This window comes from Ambystoma mexicanum, chromosome 2q (assembly GCF_040938575.1).
Source record: "Ambystoma mexicanum isolate Mex_15411 chromosome 2q, UKY_AmexF1_1, whole genome shotgun sequence".
Lineage (NCBI taxonomy): Eukaryota > Metazoa > Chordata > Amphibia > Caudata > Ambystomatidae > Ambystoma > Ambystoma mexicanum.
Genome location: NC_090924.1, coordinates 1256561235 through 1256582109, shown reverse-complemented (window position 1 = coordinate 1256582109; position 20875 = coordinate 1256561235). Strand labels below are relative to the sequence as shown.

General features: G+C 46.9%; 1 protein-coding gene across 1 annotated transcript; it reads left to right on the top strand.

Moving 5' to 3' along the window:
* The first annotated feature begins 7410 nt into the window (after positions 1-7410).
* On the top strand, positions 7411-8286 carry RTL5 (retrotransposon Gag like 5). The gene has a single exon (XM_069646623.1). It carries the CDS (start codon positions 7411-7413, stop codon positions 8284-8286), a length of 876 nt encoding a protein of 291 aa, XP_069502724.1.
* Positions 8287-20875: the final 12589 nt, after the last annotated feature.

Below are 20875 nucleotides of genomic sequence, written 5' to 3'. Positions count from 1 at the left end.
CACCCAGGTGCTTGTGATGACACTTTCTGTGATGACAGTCACCTTGATGTCAATTCCCATGACATCACCTGGGTCAAAGGTTGTGCCATACGGTTCGCCACCACAGTGCCATTTAAAAGCTGGCACCCCTGGTTGTGTTCATTTTTTTCGTTCACAGAATATTTTACACACACTATTGTTGATATGTTTTACATTTATTTTACAAGTTTCTCACGGAAATATGTTTCATACTTTGTCTTTCTGCTTACGTTCAGCCGGCAACTCATCACTGCATATTGCGCGCTGGATGCCATAACATCTCGCGTGACATGTGGGAGGAGTCGCACGTCATGGTTTGTAAAATGCATGTTATGTCTTCAAGGTGGTTTAGGAACAAGGAGAATCTTTTCATAACTCTATTTCGCATCTTGTTTTTCCGTATTGGCGTCAATGCATCGCATACACATATGGTAGCGGTGTGGCATATATATTAATCATTTAAAAAATTGAAATGGAAATTCACAACCGCATGTGTTTTAATAACTTTTGCAGATACACTAAAAAGCAATTGATTTTATTTAAATAGACGTGTTTTACGGCCTCGCTTAGCCTTTAGCACGTTTGGCCACTAGAGGGCGATCTTAGACTTTGGAAATGGTCTGTGGTGGACTCCTGAGCCGGCTGGCCCTAGTGACTCGGAAAATCTTTTCCGAAAAGGGAACTTTTGGAGGGGCTTCGGCTCTTTGTGCGATTTTCATTCTGGCGTTATGATGCTTTCTTTGGCCTTTGCAGAATGTGGTGTTGGGAAATTGGGAGTACCAGCGTATGAAAGCGTAAATTACCTGAAAGGTCATAAATGCACACGTGACGTGGCTGTGTTACTACCTTTCATGACGTGAGGCCGTCCTCCCGATTCTGGTCCGGCGATCTGGTAAAGGTTAAGATAAACTACAATTGGCAGCGGGCAGGAATGCTCCTGTGAGTCACCTGGTAAGCTGGTACCCAGGTTTCATAGGTCCTCGCCACAGCCACCCTTCTGCTCAGCATTGACGGATCGAACTCAAGTTTTGTGGCTTTTTTTAAATGAATTTTATACATATTATATATATATATAATATGTATATATATATATATATACCATAATATATATGTGTGTGTGTGTGTGTATATATATATATATATATATATATATATACACACACACATATATATATATATATATATATATATATATTATATATGTATAAAATTCATTTAAATATATATATATATATATATATATATATATATACACACACACACATATATATTATGGGTCCGATTCATGGAATTATTGGCACGGTTCAAAGTGACTTAGCACTGCTGAAAGGTAACTTTGCACTGCCGACACAAACCCTGATTCATGGGACTGTGTAGAAAGTTTATTTTTGCAGTGCAAAGTCAGTGCAACATAATTTTGTACTGCAAAAATGACTATGCACTGAATTTGCACTGACTTTGCACAGTTCCAGCAATCAGTGTTTGTGTCGACAGTGCAGTTACTTTTCAGCAGTGCAAAGACACTTTGAACCGTTTAAAAAAATCCATGAATCGGGCCCTATATATATAATCAGGAATTTAACTTTCCACAATTAAATATTTGCTGGTGAGCAAGAGTAAGGATGTGCGTGCTTTTAGACTGATTAAGGTTGAATCAGTTACCCACATTTGAAGTGACAGGGTCCTGGACAGGACGGCCTATAATGAGAGGCTCTGTAGACCCCGTAGAATCGACGCGCCATATCCTTACTTCCTGTCCAGGATTGTGTCAGTCTTATAATAGGGGCTATGTACGGCTCAGTTGTTAGCCATGACACTAATATTGTCACAGACCAATTTTGGAGTATGCTATTTTCAGGGCATATTATGATAGTACTGGCAGAAGATTTTTTATATATGGAAATTGTTTTTAAAATGGTTGGAATAGAGAAGAAAAAGAATGAAATAAATGGTTTCTTATTATCTATTTATTTGCCCTGATATCTGTATGATATGATTGGTTATTTATAACGCGCTTAATACCCAGAGGTTTCTAAGCGCGGACCCGGGGATCGAACCCGTGTGGCTCCTTGTCATCTTGCTTCCAAGGCGAGCACGTTGCCGCTGAGGTATCCTCCCAAGACTGTGTTGTATTTTGTATTTTCTAACTTTTTTTTTAAAACAACTTTATATTTGGATCGAAGGCATACATGTTAACAAGAGATGACACTTTCAATCAGTTATTAGCAAAGTTCAAAACCTTTCTTGTGTTTGTACCTTTCTGTTCATTGAGATTCCCTTTACCTTCGAGGGTTTTCAAATTTCCCCCTCAACCCATTCCCCTAACCCCCTTCCCATGCCCCCCCAGCTTTAACCACAATTTTGCGATACAGAGTCCAACAGATGTGAGTTCTTTCGCTGAAAATTTAGTCCAATTCTTCTTTCGTTTAGTGGGGCTCATATGACCTGTGTGTTCTAAAGGAGACGAGGTTTGAAGTATTAGGCTTCTCTGTCCTGCACCAGTTTGTTGAAGGAGTTCCAGACAGTCAAGAAGTTTAGGTATTTTCCGGTACCGAGTGCGCATATCTTCTCCATGGCCATTACTCCCCAAACCTTGACCCACCACCATGCTGATGTCGGGCCCGCTTAGTTTTTCCAATTCTGCGCAAGGGTCATTTTCGCCGCTGATAACAGGTGAGTGATGAGGGTGGCTTTCGCTCCTGACATTGCATATATTCCCCCTATGGGAACCCCTAGGAGAATTGTTTTCGGGGACATCGGTAGCTCAACTCCAGAGATGTCTTTTATGTGACCTAGTATTTCTTTCCAGTAAGCCACGGCTTTGGGACATGTCCACTACATGTGAAACAGGTGTCCCCTCTCACCGCAGTTCCTCCAGCAGTTTGGTGAGTACGTCTTTGTGATCTTATGTATGCGGTTTGGGGACATCATATACCATGTAAGGCGCAGTTTGTAAGCCGATTCCTTATTCGTGGTGCATCTGGAAGTGCCATGTGCTTGTGTCCATATTTTACTCCATTCTTCCTCCGTTAGCTTCTCTTGTAAGTCTCTTTCCCAATTCACTTTAAATGGGATGCAGTCTGTCGATTGAGTGTTGGAGAGCAGTCTGTAGATTCTGGTAACCCCCTTTGTTGTCTGACCCTCCTGCAGGGTCAGCTCTAGTCCTGACGGCGATCTTGTATCCACCCTCTTCACCATTGGGTGGGTTATCCAGTGCCTAATTTGTGTACATCTGTAGCGCTCCTTTTCCCCTATGTTGAATTTCTGCTGACAGTCTGTGAAGAGTAATGGGGAACCATTTTTGTACATGTCCTTCAGGGTCAGGGTCTCGGCACCCGGCCATCCCGACCCAGTACTTTCTCTGGAGACCCGGTGGGAAGTCTGGGTTGTGAATCAGCGGCGTGTATGGGCCCAGACCTCGCGGGATGCGTTTCCTTTTCCGGGCTTTGTCCCAGCTTTGCAGCTACCATTTCGTCGATTCCAGAAGCGTGCCCCCTCTCTCTCGCTCGATTTTCTTCTTTCAGGCTCAGCAAGGTAATTAGGGGAGTGGACAAGGCTGACTGTTCAATTCTGCACCATCCTTTGTGATTCTCAGGTCTTGCCCACCTCAACATTGGTGCTAACTGTGCTGCTAAGATATACCTGTCCATTTCTGGAACTCCCAGGCCACCCAGCTGCGGGGGACGCATTAGGATTTATTTTTGAATCCTGGGTTTTTTACCTTGCCATATACATCTGAATCTTGCGTTTTGTAACTCTCTGATCTTGGCTGGAGGTATGGGCACTGGGATTGATCCTATCACATAGAGAAGACAGGTGAGGATAGTCATTTTTACTGCTGTGATGCGGGAAAACCACAACAGTTCCTGAGACTCCCATCTGAGCATGTCGTCCTGTAGCTGTTTCCATAGAGGTGTTATGTTTGCCCGATATAGCTTGTCTGGTTCTCTGGTGAGATGTATCCCCAGATATTCCAGTGATTCCCCCACCCAGATCACCGGGAATTCCCTCTCTCCAGCGTTTCGATCACTTCCCTCCTTGCCGTGATATTCATAGCTTTTGATCTAAGGAAGTTTATGGAGAATTCCGAAACCTGTCTGAATTCCTCCAGCCATGCCATTGCTCTGGGCATCGTGTCTTCTGGATCTCCCATGAAGAGCATGATGTTGTCTGCGTATAGTGCTATTTTATGGGTGTCCTGACAGATCGTCACCCCCTTGATGCTGTCATCTTGTCGGAACTGCATTGCACATGGTTCCATTGCCATCGCAAAGATCAGGGGGGAGAGTGGGCACCCCTGTTGCGTGCCTCTTCTAATCTTAATGAACTCCATGCTTTGACCGTTAATCATGAAACTTGTCGATGGGTTTTGGTAATTGGCAAGCGCCATCTTGGTGAACTCTGGGCCGTAACCGAAGTGTTCCAAGATCAGTTTCAGGTATCGCCAGTCCATGCTATCAAATGCCCGGGTGGCATCCAGGGCGGCCACTGCAAACGCTTGTTGTGTCCTTTGCCCTGCGTCTATTACGTCCAGTGCTCTCCTTACATCGTCCTGTGTGTGCCTGCCATGATTAACCCTGCCTGGGTATTTTATAACTTTTAAGAACATTTCATTTTTAATTCTATGCTATTTTTGCTGATTTTAAATGTTGCCATGTGATGATATTTAAACTGATGCATTTGCATTTTGTAATATGTGTTTATGGTTTGTAATAAACCGCGATACACGTTAACAAAAACAAATATATCTATAGTGTTTCAAGACGTATTCCTATCGCTTCTAAGCCCTGCAATGATTGATATTATTACCCATTTTAATGCTACTCTGTCAACCTGGGAAAGTCTGAGTCGACCCCGCAGGAAGGTTTACATTCACTAATAGGATTGGGTCATCAAACGCCTTTCACATATCAGGTTTTTCCACATGATGTTGTGCTTTGTGAGCATCGAGGCCACCCTGAATAACTGAAAGTAATGTTTTTTTACATTGTTTTTTATCATTATGTCTTATGTAGTGCTAGAAGTGATGCTTCAGCTGTTTCTGTTGCCCAGTCAGAGGATAGCCGTGTCCTGTCAAGAAACCACTTCTGGTGCAGACAGAAATCCCATGAATGTGTACAGTACATGCATGCATACATACATACATTCATAGGTATGTTTGCTCTTCAGGGGCACAAGAGTAATCTGTGGGCAAAATAACTGCAGAGTGTGAACATTCCAAAGCTAGTAATGCTGACAGACCACAGTCCACTTTCCTCACCCAACTACTTCATACACAATCTTGTTTCTTAAAGATATGCTGAACTAAACCTCTCAGCTCTTGTTCTGTAAGTCCAAGAGTTGCTGGCATATGCCAATTGGGTTTAACCCTGCTTTTAAGATTTTCTTTTTAACGAAAAACAGGAAATACTCCCAGATTACGAAAATAGATTGACAATCCGACTTTGAAAGTGCACCAACATTTAGGTGGGTGGAGAGTGTAAGGTGTAATAAGGGGTAACATTGTAAAAGCAGACCAAAATAATGAAGTATGCATCTTCTTCACGGAAACGTCATTTCTATTCCTGTCCAGTTTATCAATGAAGAGATGCAAGTGTCTGAATGCAATATGATGTGAGCCTAGAAGCCAAATCACTCCAAATGGAGAAATTGTTCTCTGGATTTTCTCCTCTTTCATTTCCTCTTGGAAGGACCTTTACCCATAATAAATAGGCATTCAATACAAATCAGGGGACCTTCTTAATAAAGACTGATAAGGTATTTAGGGGCTTGGGTGACAAAGATTATCCTAGTGGTGACTTTACTATATCGCTGGATGGTAAATTGGACAAAACAGGGGCTCCTGTTTTCATTCAGAGGAAAGGGCAAGACATGTCCCTCTGGATCCGCATGGTTCATGGGATGTGGCAGAATGTTTGCGAATACTACACCTGTCATACGAGCAATGTACATTTTACTCCGACCCCCATGAGTTGTCCTCATGCATTGACTTCTTTTGGGTCTCCAGGGTCTCCCTTGGAACCACGTTAGCATCATAGATGGAGAACATAGTGCTCTCAGATCACACAGACATTGAAATCACTCTGGACCGTTCATTTGGAGTGTGTGGGGTAAGCACTGAAGGCTAGATGGATGCATCCTGACTTACTTTGCCTTTGTGGAGTACACAAAAGAAGAGACTTCCATTTACTGAACTTCTAATGCGGGATCAGACTCTGATGGGTTTGTATTGCTCTGAAAGCGGTCATTAGAGGTAGTGTCACGCCACTTCGGGGGAGACCGAGGCCCAGGGCGACCGCTCTTCCTTCTCCTTCCTGGCGGATCTACCCGCGCTTTCGCGTCTGGGGAGCCGCCAGGAGGAGAGCGTCAGGAACCGCTGTTGGTGGGCTACGGCGCATGCGCGGGAGACCACTGCCTCAGTCTCGCGCATGCGCCGTAGATCAGGCTAGTGCATCGGGAAGGGTTCGCCTTCCAAGCCTCGTTTTGGGTCCGCCGGCGCTCGAGGGTGAAACGGCTTGCGTTTCAGGCCTCGCGGGCGCCGGCGGCCCATAAAAGGAAGCGGCACCAGAAGCTAATCGCGTCTCAACGCGGAAGCTTCGTTCGTGTTGCTCGCTCCTGGTTTTCTTGTAGAACTAGCTTCCTGCTATCCTGCCCTGCCTACAGCCTGTCTGGGAATCCTGACCTACTTGCCCTTCCTGACCTACTTGCCCTGCCTGACCTCCTTGCCCTGTCTGACCTACTTGCCCTGCCTGTCCTACTTGCCTTGCCTACTGCCTTCCTGGGTATCCTGTCCTACTTGTCCTGCTGGTACCCTATTCCACTTAGGGCCTTATTGCTTACTTACCCTTTTGTCTGCTTGAGGGGGTCCAGTTAGTTCTAGGTCTTTTGGGTCTCTCTGGTCCCTGTTCAGTACCTCGGTTCCTTGCTCTGCCCTGCGCCTTGCGGGTTCAAGGGTTCCCCCTGTATTCCCCCGGGACCTTTGGCTCGTTCCCAATCTGGTTCCCCTTTTCCAGTCAGTCTCAGCCTGGTGCATTGGTGCTCCATCTTCTTACCAGCTATCCGAAGTCAGCCTGCAGCTTGGTGCATCGACCTTCTACTTGGATCTCGCCTTGTTACGACACTTCAGACTGATCGTAGCCTCTCCTGTCTGTGCTTGCACAGTCCCATCGTCACGTTAATCGGGAGAGTGCTTTCCGTGGCGCTGGGAGTCTGCCCATCCTCCACCCTGTGCCATTTGGGTGGTGGAGAGGCGGGTTCCCCGAGTCACACACTCATCGTTCGGAAGACTGCAGTCTGGCGGCCTCAACAAGATCCACATCAAGGAAAACAGGTACGCAATCATCACGAACATCTCAGCTTGACAGATTGAGACGCCTGCCTTCAGACCTTGAGATGGAAGATTCGCAAGAAGTGCGGAATGAGTTACAAGCACTCAGGGCAGAGATGATCGCCTTACGCCAGGAGAACCAGACCCTACGCCAGATGATAACCCAAGGGGTTCCGAGTACCTCACAGGTGGAAGGATCATTGGCACACACAACGCCTATCAAGTTCGACGGAGACCCACGACGAGTAGCAGAATTCTGCAATCATTGTCGAATCCATTTTCTTTTCAGATCGACGCATTTCAATAACGACAAGGCCAAGATTGGTTATATCTTGGGTAATTTGACGGGCAATGCTCTGGCCTGGGCAACTCCGTTTGTGGTTACCAATAGCCCAATCCTGAACGACTTTGCAGCTTTCGAAAAAGCATTTCTTGAGGTTTTTCAGACCCCCAACCTGGCCTCCGCTGCGCAGAACCAGTTGATGGATCTAAAACAGGGGAACATCGACGTAATTACATACATCAGTCGATTCCGTCTGCTGGCAACCGATTCCCAATGGCCGGAAATCACACAAAAGACACTGTTTCGCCGTGGGCTGAGGGAAGAGTATAAGGACGAGTTACTCCATATACCCGAACCCGAGACTCTTCAACTACTAATTGAGCAGGTGCTTCGTATTGATCAGAGACTGGCGGAACGGAAGGCAGAGAGACGTCGGTTCGAGAGGGGCAGTTCCAGGACAACCGGTTTACCTGCCGGATCCTTCGGGTCTACTGAACCTGGACCAGAACCTATGCAACTAGGGGCTATGAGGGGTCCTTTATCAGAGGAAGAGAGAAGACGGAGAAGAACTTTACGTCTATGTCTCTATTGTGGAGCTGCTGGGCATTTCCTGGGTACATGCCCTCTACGGTCTCAGAAGAAAAAGGCGGAAAACTAGAGGACCTGTCGTGTGTTGGGAAGGCTGCGACAGGTCCCTCTCTCTCTTCAGTCCTTTCCGCGTTTTGTTCGGTTCTACATCCTATGCAACCTGCGGTACTACAGACTCTGAAGATTCGAATCATGTTACCCGGCAGAAGTGTGGAGGTGTTTGCTTTGCTGGATAGCGGGGCTTCCGGCAATTATATAGATGAAACATTTGCTTCTGTGAATCAGATTCCGCTCCTGTCCAGAGCCACTGCTCTGTCCGTGCAAGTCATCGACGGAAATCCTCTGTCCTCGGGCCCTGTCCTGCAATCCACAGTGGGTCTATCTCTTCGGATCGCCAACCATCTTGAGGAACTCGCTTTGGACGTCATAAAGTCTCCTACCTACAAAGTGGTTTTGGGATTACCTTGGCTACAATACCATAACCCGGTGATCGACTGGAGAAAGCACACACTGACCTTTTCCTCTGCTGTCTGCGCTCAGAAATGCTGTGCGCCTACGCCAACTCGGGCTCCATCGACCCCCTTGAATCCTAACGGAAACGGGGTCCGTGTGTGTTCTGTCTCTCATGTTCCTCAGGACTACGCCGAGTTTGGCCATGTGTTTTCTGAACCGGGCGATATACCTCTACCACCGCATCGCCCGTTTGATTGTTCAATCGAGTTGTTACCTGACTGCGTGGTGCCTCATGGGAAACTATACGCTTTAACACGGGAGGAGAAACAAGTGCTACGGGATTACTTATCGGATTGCTTACGAAAAGGGTACATTGTTCCGTCTAAGTCTCCTGCGGGGTTTCCTTTATTTTTTGTGAAGAAGAAGGAAGGCACCTTGAGACCTTGTGTTGATTATCGTGAACTCAATGAAATAACAGCTAAAGATCGGTATCCTCTCCCTTTGATACGCACCATCCTGGATACTTTACATACTGCCCGGATCTTCACTAAACTGGATTTACGTGGAGCGTACCATCTGGTACGTATCAAGAACGGGGACGAATGGAAAACGGCTTTCAAGACATCATTTGGCCATTTCGAGTATAAAGTCATGCCGTTCGGTTTGTGCAACGCCCCGGCCGTTTTCCAACGGTTAATGGACAACATCTTCAGTGATCTCATTGGTCTGTCGGTCTGGATATATCTGGACGATATCCTGGTTTTTTCCAGATCCATTGAAGACCATGTAAAACATGTTCGTGAGGTCCTTCTACGCTTATCTTCCAATCACCTATTCGCAAAGGCTGAGAAATGCTGTTTTCACTTGTCCAGCATTGAATTTTTGGGATTTGTGATCAATCAGGATGGGATTGAAATGGACCCCAAGAAATTACAAGCCATACAAGAGTGGACTCAACCCCATGACGTAAAATCTCTGCAACGCTTTTTGGGATTCGCCAACTTCTACAGGCGCTTTATACCACTGTTCTCTCAAATTTCAGCGCCCCTTACCCGTCTGACCAGCAGTAAGATCACTTTCAGGTGGGATTCTCTCGCTTCCCAGGCATTCGACACCTTGAAGTCGGCCTTTATGGTCGCCCCCATTCTGCGCCATCCTCAGGACGATCTACCTTTCATCGTAGAGGCGGACGCATCGAACTTTGCTGTGGGTGCAGTTCTTCTGCAGAAAGACCCAGAAACCTCAGTTGAACATCCGGTGGCCTACTTCTCGCGCAAGCTGAGTCCCAGTGAAAGAAACTATGCCGTTATCGAGTTAGAACTGTTGGCTATAAAAACCGCGTTCGAGGAATGGAGGCATCATCTACTCGGAGCCCGTTTTTCGGTGGAAGTACGTACCGATCATCGCAATCTGCAGTATCTACGCTCCCTGCAATGCCGAACACCCCGACAGGCTAGGTGGGCCTTCTTTTTCTCCCCTTTTGTATTTCACGTCACTTACATTCCGGGAACAGCTAACCTGAAAGCGGATGCTCTCTCACGATCCCTGGAGAAAGGGGAAGAAACGCCTAGTGTGGATCAGCCTCTGCTTTCCCCACAACATTTCTTGTTGACCTTGTCCTCTCACCTACAAACCATCGCTGACGCCACCAGGACGGATCCTGAAAGACCGGTCATTCTTCGGCGCAAGTTCGTATCGGAACATGATGGACTCCTGTTTTTTCGGAAGAGGCTTTACATTCCCGAGGGTTCGGTTCGTGAAGACATATTACATGGGTTACATGGCTCTCCCATTGGTGGGCATCGAGGGGTGAGAGCAACATGTGAACTGATTTCTCGACAATACTGGTGGCCAAGGTGGGCTACCGAGGTTAAGGGATTCATCGAGAGTTGTCCCGTCTGTGCTCAATGTAAAGTTCCAAGAAGACGGCCTTTGGGTTTACTGGTACCCACTGAATTGGCACCATACCCATGGCATACTATCGCCACTGATTTCGTGGTTGAACTACCTCCCTCTGACGGGTACACTTGCATCATGGTTGTGGTCGACAGTTTTACTAAATATGCCCATTTCATTCCATTCCACAGAATCCCTACGGCTGCTCAGATGGCTTCCGTCTTTCTCCACGAAATCTATCGATTACATGGCCTTCCAGAAAAGATAATCTCGGATCGTGGTTCTCAATACCTTTCTGCCTTTTGGAACAAGGTGTGTAATCATCTAGGTGTACGTAGAGCGTTGAGTTCTGGTTATCATCCACAGACCAACGGTCTTACAGAAAGGACTAATCAGACCTTGGAGGAGTACCTCCGTTGTTTTTCCAACGCCACTCAGTCCAACTGGAAGGCATGCTTGGATCTCGCTGAAGTATCCTACAACAACACCATTCATGCCTCCATCGGAATCAGTCCATTCTTTTGTTCTACTGGTCAACATCCCAAATTGGTGCCGTTCCATCCTGTGCCCACTAGTACCGTACCATCTGCTGATGTCTTGGTCTCCAATATACAACGACAACAAGAATTGGCATATGATATCCTGAAGAGAGCGAAGGAACGGATGAAGGCCCAGGCTGACAGGAAAAGGAGTCCGGAACCAGATTTACAAGTAGGGCATAAGGTGTGGCTGTCCTCCAAAAACCTGCCTTTACGCAATTTACCGGTTAAACTGGCCCCCCGGTATTTTGGTCCTTTCACGATAACCGAACGGCTATCCTCTGTGGCTTTCCGTCTTCGGTTACCTCCCTCTTGGCATGTACACCCTGTTTTTCATGTCTCCCTTTTGAAACCCTATGTAGCAGATTCCTATGGTCGGTCCTGCCCTCGCCCTGCCTCTGTCATAGTCCAAGGGGTTCCAGAATTTGAGGTACAAGAGATTTGCGATGCCCGCTATCATAGGGGGGTGCTCCAATTCTTGGTGGATTGGAAGGGGTATCCAGCTTGTGATCGCACTTGGGAGCCTCATCAGCATGTGCATGCCTCCCGCTTAGTGCGGAAGTTCTATGATCGGTTTCCTTGGAAACCCGGGGCTCCGGGTCTTCCGGGGAGGGAACATAGTGTCACGCCACTTCGGGGGAGACCGAGGCCCAGGGCGACCGCTCTTCCTTCTCCTTCCTGGCGGATCTACCCGCGCTTTCGCGTCTGGGGAGCCGCCAGGAGGAGAGCGTCAGGAACCGCTGTTGGTGGGCTACGGCGCATGCGCGGGAGACCACTGCCTCAGTCTCGCGCATGCGCCGTAGATCAGGCTAGTGCATCGGGAAGGGTTCGCCTTCCAAGCCTCGTTTTGGGTCCGCCGGCGCTCGAGGGTGAAACGGCTTGCGTTTCAGGCCTCGCGGGCGCCGGCGGCCCATAAAAGGAAGCGGCACCAGAAGCTAATCGCGTCTCAACGCGGAAGCTTCGTTCGTGTTGCTCGCTCCTGGTTTTCTTGTAGAACTAGCTTCCTGCTATCCTGCCCTGCCTACAGCCTGTCTGGGAATCCTGACCTACTTGCCCTTCCTGACCTACTTGCCCTGCCTGACCTCCTTGCCCTGTCTGACCTACTTGCCCTGCCTGTCCTACTTGCCTTGCCTACTGCCTTCCTGGGTATCCTGTCCTACTTGTCCTGCTGGTACCCTATTCCACTTAGGGCCTTATTGCTTACTTACCCTTTTGTCTGCTTGAGGGGGTCCAGTTAGTTCTAGGTCTTTTGGGTCTCTCTGGTCCCTGTTCAGTACCTCGGTTCCTTGCTCTGCCCTGCGCCTTGCGGGTTCAAGGGTTCCCCCTGTATTCCCCCGGGACCTTTGGCTCGTTCCCAATCTGGTTCCCCTTTTCCAGTCAGTCTCAGCCTGGTGCATTGGTGCTCCATCTTCTTACCAGCTATCCGAAGTCAGCCTGCAGCTTGTTGCATCGACCTTCTACTTGGATCTCGCCTTGTTACGACACTTCAGACTGATCGTAGCCTCTCCTGTCTGTGCTTGCACAGTCCCATCGTCACGTTAATCGGGAGAGTGCTTTCCGTGGCGCTGGGAGTCTGCCCATCCTCCACCCTGTGCCATTTGGGTGGTGGAGAGGCGGGTTCCCCGAGTCACACACTCATCGTTCGGAAGACTGCAGTCTGGCGGCCTCAACAAGATCCACATCAAGGAAAACAGGTACGCAATCATCACGAACATCTCAGCTTGACAGGTAGAATCATCAGATATATGTCCCACAAGTGCAAGTTGAAGAAGAGGATGGTAAACATATTGGAAGTGCAACTGCACAGAGCAGAGCAAGCATATAACAATGACACCTTAGACTGTGCTATAAAAGGACTACTGGGGTGAAACACTCCGTTGATCAAAAGCTGACCGAACAAATGGAACATGGCTTGTTTTATTTAAAATAGACCTTCTGGGAGTATGGGGAGAAGGCTGGAATCTTATGTGTGAATCATTTAAAGAAAGATGAGGAGTGCAGGTGGGTTCTCTCCATTGTGAAAGCAGGGAGCCTAATTAGAAGGAAAAGTGAAGAAATCATATCGACCTCTATCAGCATGTCAGCACAGCCAGGGTGGACCAGACGGAGAATGTTCTGGCTGGCGTAGATTTCCCAAAGTTGATTGCAGGCAGGTGACTTTGATTCCCTAGATGTGCTCCTAAGTACATGGGAGAGCTCGGAAGCAATGGGCCAGATGGAGGCAGAGAGTAGCCTGGCCTCTGACAGGGTGCCAATCAAATTCTATAACGCATTCACTGATGCGCTCTCCCCTGCTCTTCAGAAACTTTACGTATGTATTGTTCAGAAGGGAGGCATCACTGTGATGATGCAGTTGCCCTTTATAACTTTCATTCCAAAACCTTGGAAAATCTATATTATTTTTCCAAACTTCCATCCAATCTCCCTGTTAAATGCAGATGTGAAACTCCTGGCCAAAATCTTGGTCCACCGACTGGAAAGGATTCTGCCTAAAGTTATTGATTAAACAACACTGGATTCCTAGTCAGACAAAATATCTCTGATAACCTAAGGGAGCCTGGCCTGTCCACAGCCACCCCTCCTTTTTGATGTATTTAATCAAACTACTCTGATGAGACAAGGCCTTAGGATCCAGGGGATTAAATGTGGGGACTGTGTTGCTACGTTCACGGACAACCTCTGGGTGCTATAGCCTGACCCTGAAAATGGGTACAGCTGCCTCCACGAAGACATGGAGCTGTTTGGAAGGGTTTCATATTTCAAGGTAAATAGTTCAAAGACAAAAATCTTTCCCATTACTCCATCTTGTCACAGGGGTCTTATCCTGACTGAGTATTTCACCTGGCCAAAGCTGGAGTTTAAATACTTGGGGAGCTTATTTACTAGACACGCACATCAACTCCTAGCACAAAACATATGCTTAAGGCTTGTAGCAAGTAGGACTCTTTGAAGGCAATGGGACAGACAATACTTGACCATAGAGGGGAATAGTGCAACAACCAAAATGACCCTATTATCAAAACTACTCAGTCTGCTCTCACTGCCCCTCCCTATGAAGTCTCTCTCATAATGCCTTCAATGACTGCGTATGGGGAGAGGCTGCTAGGACTTAAAATCCTTGAATGAGCTGCATAGTCTGATTCACAACGGGGGCTTTGGATTCGTCAAGATAAAGACATATCACTGAGCATACTCCCTTCAATCATTTCACTACTGGATCAAAGACAGACATAGAGCAAACACCAAACTGGGGACTGTGATGAACCGAGGAAATTTGTCCCTTTGACCCAACGGGGAGCCCACCCATAAGACCCCACTCTGCAACACACACCCTATGGGTTGAGGGAAGGGGACAAAAACTCCCGTTCCTGTGAGGAGCTCCCCAAAGCTGGGCACAACGTGCCCTACATGAAATACTCTACAATACAAGAGACTGTTCAACACCAAGACTGGGGTGGAGAAAAACTTGATAGACGTCATTATCACATAGAAAAAGAACATGTCCCTTTAAATCCAAATCTCCAAATCACTGGGATGAGTACATTGAATAGCATTCACTCAATGAGACCTGGAGAGAGAGGAGCGCATATGCAGGCAACTCACCTGATAATGAAGAGCTGGATGCCAGAGCAATGGCGATCCTTCCCCAAGAGAAGGCGGAGGGAAAAGAGCCCAAAGGAAGGTGGTGGCGAGACCACGAAGGATCTGTTGTGGACAGGCGGTCCACAAACCATCACCGATACCACTGCAGGTACATCACAGCACAGTGTCCGGTCAGTACTCGGAACACAGAGACCCTGTGAGGACAAAAATAAATCAGATGGAGAGAAAGTCGACAGAGAGCACCCAACGGCCATGCAGAATTCGAGAGGAGATCCCTGCGGTACCAGTATCTCAAAGACGTTCTCCTTCACACATGAAGGTTATGGGGAGAATAGGAATAACGTGAGGCACTGAAGGAATCATTATATCATGCAAGCCACTCGTCTCAGTGGAAGTCATGAGACAACATTTAATCTGGAATTGATGAACTTAAAATGTGGTACGAGAGAGGAGTTCTCAAGAGTTGAATATTGAGAGAAAAGAACAGTGGATAACAATACTCTGGGGAAATAGGGAAAGAAGCTCAAAATTCTGGGCAAGAAACACATAGAAAAGAGAGAGAACATTATGAGCCAGAATTCAAAGGAACTACTCAACTGAATCAAAATACGAAAGCAAGTAGACCAGAACAAGTGGAACTATAAAACCCCAGGAGAGAAAGCCTTTTAAAGGAATAATATTTTCCAAGGATATGCTGAAACCATCAAATCAGACAAGTGCTCTTCTAAACGATCCCCAAAAGGGATTCCCAAGGAGGAGGAGAAATGCAAAAATCCTTTTGAAGGGTTACAGAGACTGGTCCAAGAAATCACGAGAGACCATTTGAAGATGCTGTATTAATCCTGAATCCTACAGACTGATACTATAAGTATCTCCAAGAGAAGGGAGTCATTCTCCTGACTTAAGTTAGTTTTCATAGTGGTAGGGCCAGTTAGGTTAGCTTTGGACAGTGGGCTTATTCCTTGGACATTCACATATGACTGCGAAGCACTTTAGTAAATAACATAGGCAGGGACCACCGATGGTGATAGGGAAAGTTAGGATTTTATGATTTTATGATTTTTACTTTAATAAAAATCATGCAAAATGTCCTGGGAGAGTCTGCATCCTTCTTCTGGCTCACCACCGTACTAACTGAGAATAATTCAGTCAGCCCTAAACCAACATAGTTCTATGGACAAAAATCTCCCTGCAACCTGTACCCCTCCATCCATCAGACACATGCTCTTCAGGTGGAAAAATGGGGAACAAACAAACGGGTGAAAGTTCCTCCTTTTGAGAGAATCGCTAATTTGGGAAAAGCCTGAAATAAAAGTTGACAACTATGTGCTCCCTTTGCATAAGGTCGGAATATGATAGGTAGGCCAGGCCTTTGACGGAGCAGCCTACTGGCATTTGGATTTCACAAGTTCAAATACAAGCAGTGATTAGAAGAGACTCTGCCCCCTGCCAACTGAAAAGCATGCATGATCCTCCTAACCTCTTCCTGCTCTCCAAGGCATCTCCACTGTCCTCTTTCATGATGTATCATCCTCTTGTTTTCTGTGGTGTCAGACCAACTTTGTCGCAGGGCAAAGGTGTGGGAAAACAAACTGAATTTGTGGATCAAGATTGATACCTGAGCTGGAAAATGTATTTGAAATCTGCTACTGTAAGAAGGGAATGATCCATCACTTGTATTGGTCGCCCTAGGCGATGGTGTCCTGCAGTTTTCTCCACTCTTAAGACTCTTGTTTCTGCAAGGACGTGATCGGCATGACTGTCCATATGTCCTGGGCTTGCAGGAAGGTGAAATCATTCTGGTTGGATGTGCTCCAAGTATTTTTACTGGTAGGGCTCCTATTCCTGAGGACCCTCACTGTCTGCATTCTAGGCTTACTGCCCCCACAGCTGCAGATTCCCATTGTGAAAATGAAGTGGTCCTATAAACCCTTATTGTAGCCAAGAAACAAACACTAAGAGATTGAAAAAGTGGCACCAAACAATCACTCAAGGGTGAGGGGGGAAGTTTTGTTTCACAGGCAAGACACATGACCTTTACGTGTGATTCTGCTGTGAGCAGCGATTGTTGACTGTAGTCTATTCCTTGCTTCTCTCATCCCTTTCCTCGGTGGCTGTGAGCCTCTCTCCCCAGTGCCCCTTTCTCCACCCTACCCCATTAGCCATTTTTCTCATCCATCATTTTATTGATTGAGAGGTTTTGTAAATAAGTGAAATCTCATAGTCTAATAATGGGGCTCCTGATTATTTGTGATCTTGAGGGACCCGACATTAGGCAAAAAGTTCTCTTGGATCCCATAAAGTTGCCAAACACTTCTAAAATCCGTGTGCTAATAAATGTTAACTATAATTTTCTGTTTCAGTCCTTCTTTTATGTTCTATGAAGTAATATGTCACTATAATGATAAGCACGCGAGGAAAAATTGTCTTCAAGCAGTACAAAGGAGAGGAAGATGCAACACATTTAAACTTCACTGACTAGAACTTGTGGTAATGAGAGTCCCGTTAGACATCCATTTATTTTTTCTTGGTTTGGCTGTTCACACCGCACTCAGCGTCAACTGGTGCTCTTCGATCCAGGGCAAGCACCCAAGTTGATGCTGCAGTGGCACTCTTGAGCAAACCTGTAGTCTTGAGTTGGTGGCAAAGTCCTCAGAGATATTTTGCCAAAGTCAAAATCCACACATTTAAGACACAACTCTATGAAGATAAGTTTGCATTGCTTTTCCCTTTGCTAACAGAGCCCTCTTGTGAACATCCAGTGACAGTGTGTGAAATGACATTTTGAACAATTGGGTCAAAAGTAAGCCCTATTCTAAGGCTCCAGAGAAATTATTTAATTAAATCTTTTGATTGAAACCTATGAACTGAATGGATTTAAATAGTTCCAAGAGGCCACCAAAGTGGTTGAGGTTGCACTATACAAGGCCACAAGACATTACATTGAGAAAATCATGGGGTGAATAAGACCTAAGTTGCTTCCTTGAGCGTCATGTATGGCAGTGGAAAAAGAGAACAGATATGGTTTTCCAATACCGTGCTATGTGATCTTTGCGAACATTATCCTTTTCACAACTCCCATTCTATCGTGTCTCTCACTGAACAGGAGTTGGGATAAGGATAGCTTTTCGCTCTCTTCCCTTCACTCACCTACCAATCATCCCCTGCCTCTCTAGAGTACTGCCCCAGAATGAGTGCCTGTTCATTTAAACCCCTCTCCCTGCCTTCCCACTAACCTTATCTGCTGGGCATCCATGTAACTGCTGCCACTCCCACTGCTGCCACTCGCCATTCTCCCTCCATAGACCCTCCACATCCGAATCTGTGGACCCCCTCCCAGGCCAACTCCTCCCCACTCCCTACTTACCACACCTTCTCTTCCTCTGACCCATCCCTTCCTGTCCCCTTTCAGTTGCCATGAATTGTGCAGTGGATATATACATGCAAAACATCCTCTATGTTGTGAATGGCCGTGTCCTTGTGCGGCGTTCCCAGTACATGAATAACACACAGAGGCACTAGCTATGTCTCGGGCTCAGACGCTTACTCTACATAGCGTGGGCTGCCCCTTTTATTATAGTCACATGATGACGTGCCTGCCATCATGACCTTAACCACTTAACTGCTAAGGGAAAGGTTCTATGTGAAAAGACTTAATTTTAAAGGTGTCAAGAGAGAAAGACCGATTTACAATGCCCAATTTTCTTTTGATTGTAAAAACAGCATTGTAAAGGTCTTTTTCTCCTGAGACCTTTTAAAAAGTGTTTTTAAAAAAAAAGATTTGGGAGATATCATCTCCGGAGCCCCTCCTTCTTCCTTCCCACCCCCACTCCCCCACCCTCTCCGGTGCTATTTCGACGCCAGCCGCCTCCCCCCTCCCCACACCACTCGCCCCCAACCAAACCAAAACACCTACATACACACAACACACACAACAACACACACGCACTCACACACTTACCCATTCTCCTCTTCCTGCGCTTCCGGGTCCCGACGTGCCTGCCAGCACCTGCGCGCACTTGTGTACGGCATGAGCATGACAGTACAATTTAGAATGACCGCTCCGTGCGGTCATGGAGCAGTCTTTCTTAATCGTTTTTTTGGTGAAAAGATCTGTTCACCTAGAACGAAGACAAAATATCATAATGGGTCTTCCCATGCACCTAGGACAAGCAATATCGTAATAAGGGGTTAAAGGGGCACACATTACATAACCAAACAAACAAACCATAATGTAACTAACACCACAACGTGTGGACATAACAATAATGTATTTATTGAGCATTTGTTAGGCGCCTATACAACAGAATGGTGTTTCAAGACTCCACAAGACAAGTGGGGAGGGAACAAGGTGAATAAAAAACAGTGGAAAAAATAGTCATATACAATCGTAGTCCTACTAGGCCTTGTGCCATTCGGACGTGCAAGTGCAGTGAAGAGAAGTGCAGGAGGGATGGAAGGAGGGTGGATAGGGCGCAAAGGTATGGACAAGTGCTGGTGGGAGCCCAGGAGCGAAGTGCCAAGGGGAGCCAAGGGAGTAGTCAACTGGCTAAGTGCTAGGATGGAGGAATCCCAAGGGTGGGATGCTCAGCCGCCAGGCAGGGACCACTTATATATTGTTCTGGTCAAGGGAGGCCTACTTCAAAGTCCTGCAGGTACCTTGACTCCTGCATGGGACAATGCCTTTCTCCCTCATCTGCCATACCAGCTTCATCCACCATGGCACCTCCTCCTTGATCTGCTGGGCCATCCTAATTGCCGTTGGTCAGGGAGCTCCTCTGATCTGACTCCTCATGGTCAATTCCTGGCCATCATGGCAGTGCCTCTGATCTCATCTCCCTGTTCTCACTGTGAGAAACCTGACAGTGTCTCCCTAGCTAGTCCCTGGGGATCTGTCATCCAGGTGGCCAGGACACGGCCATCACTATTGGATCCAGTTCCTGGGGGTGGATCAGTGAGGGAGGATCACCTGTATGGGGGATCCTTGGGGAGTGGGACACCGACAGGCGAGATACGGTATCCCCCTTCTTTCAACACCTTTTCCCCATCCTAGCACATAGGATATTCCAAAACACTGTCCCCTCCTTTTCCACACAAACACTTTTGCACAACACAAAAGACAACAGACTAACACCAGAGCTGTTTACCTGATGTGTCCCAATATCAGGCTCAGGCAAAGTCAGGCAATTGACCAGAATCATCACACACACCTGACACCCCTTTCCCTTCCCCACAGGAATAAAAGGTGGAGCAGACAAGCACAGAACAAGCAAGACAGACCGTACAATATAAGATTGAGAGGGAGACAAGGAGAGAGTCAACCTTGCCCTTTCCGACCAAGACCTGTGGAACCTCCGCAGAGGGAACAATAAGTCCATGAACAAAAGCCGACGTGTATTGCAACAGGTGTGCCTGGTACGCAACACCCTCCTCTGCTGATTACCAAGCTGGGGCGAGACGCTGGTCTCAGTGGTACAAACCTTGACTCCAAGACATCATAAAGCCAAGCTTTTCATCACAGCCGGTGAGTCGAGGGGAGTGTTGATAAGAAACCGAACTGTGTTGAATGAAAAGTAGCCGAAGGATACATTTATTTATTGTTTGCTTGTATGGCTCATATACAAAAAGAATATACTGTTTCAAAGTGCCCATAGGGCAGGGCAAGAGGGTGGGAAATACATGGGAATTCCATGGGAAATACAATTACAACACAATATTAAGAGCAGAGGGAGCAGAGGGGGAGGGACAAACCTACTATGCCTTGTGAGTATTCAAAATGTGCAATTGAACTTGGAAAAGCAAAAGGGTAATATTGAGAAAGAGGGGGAAAGCAAGATACAGAGGAGTCCGGCACCCTGTGGGTGTTCACGCAGGAAACTCTGGGCGAAAGCTAAGGGAACTGAATCCCGCTTGTTGAAAATAAGTACATGAACAGTGTGTTACAAAAGAAAGCAAGAGAGAACCCAGCAGAGGGAAGCCAACATCCAAAAGTTGTCGAGAGTGAACCCGGCAGAGGGAAGCCGACAACCAGGGGCAAAGACCGAAAACCATTGAGATTTGTGAAAGTGTGAGCTATTGTAAAACAAGGGGAAGGGAAGTGTCCCCCTTGTTTTCTAGGGTCCGAGCCCAGTCAAGGATAGCCAGGGGTGGAAAGTTACCACCAAAAGT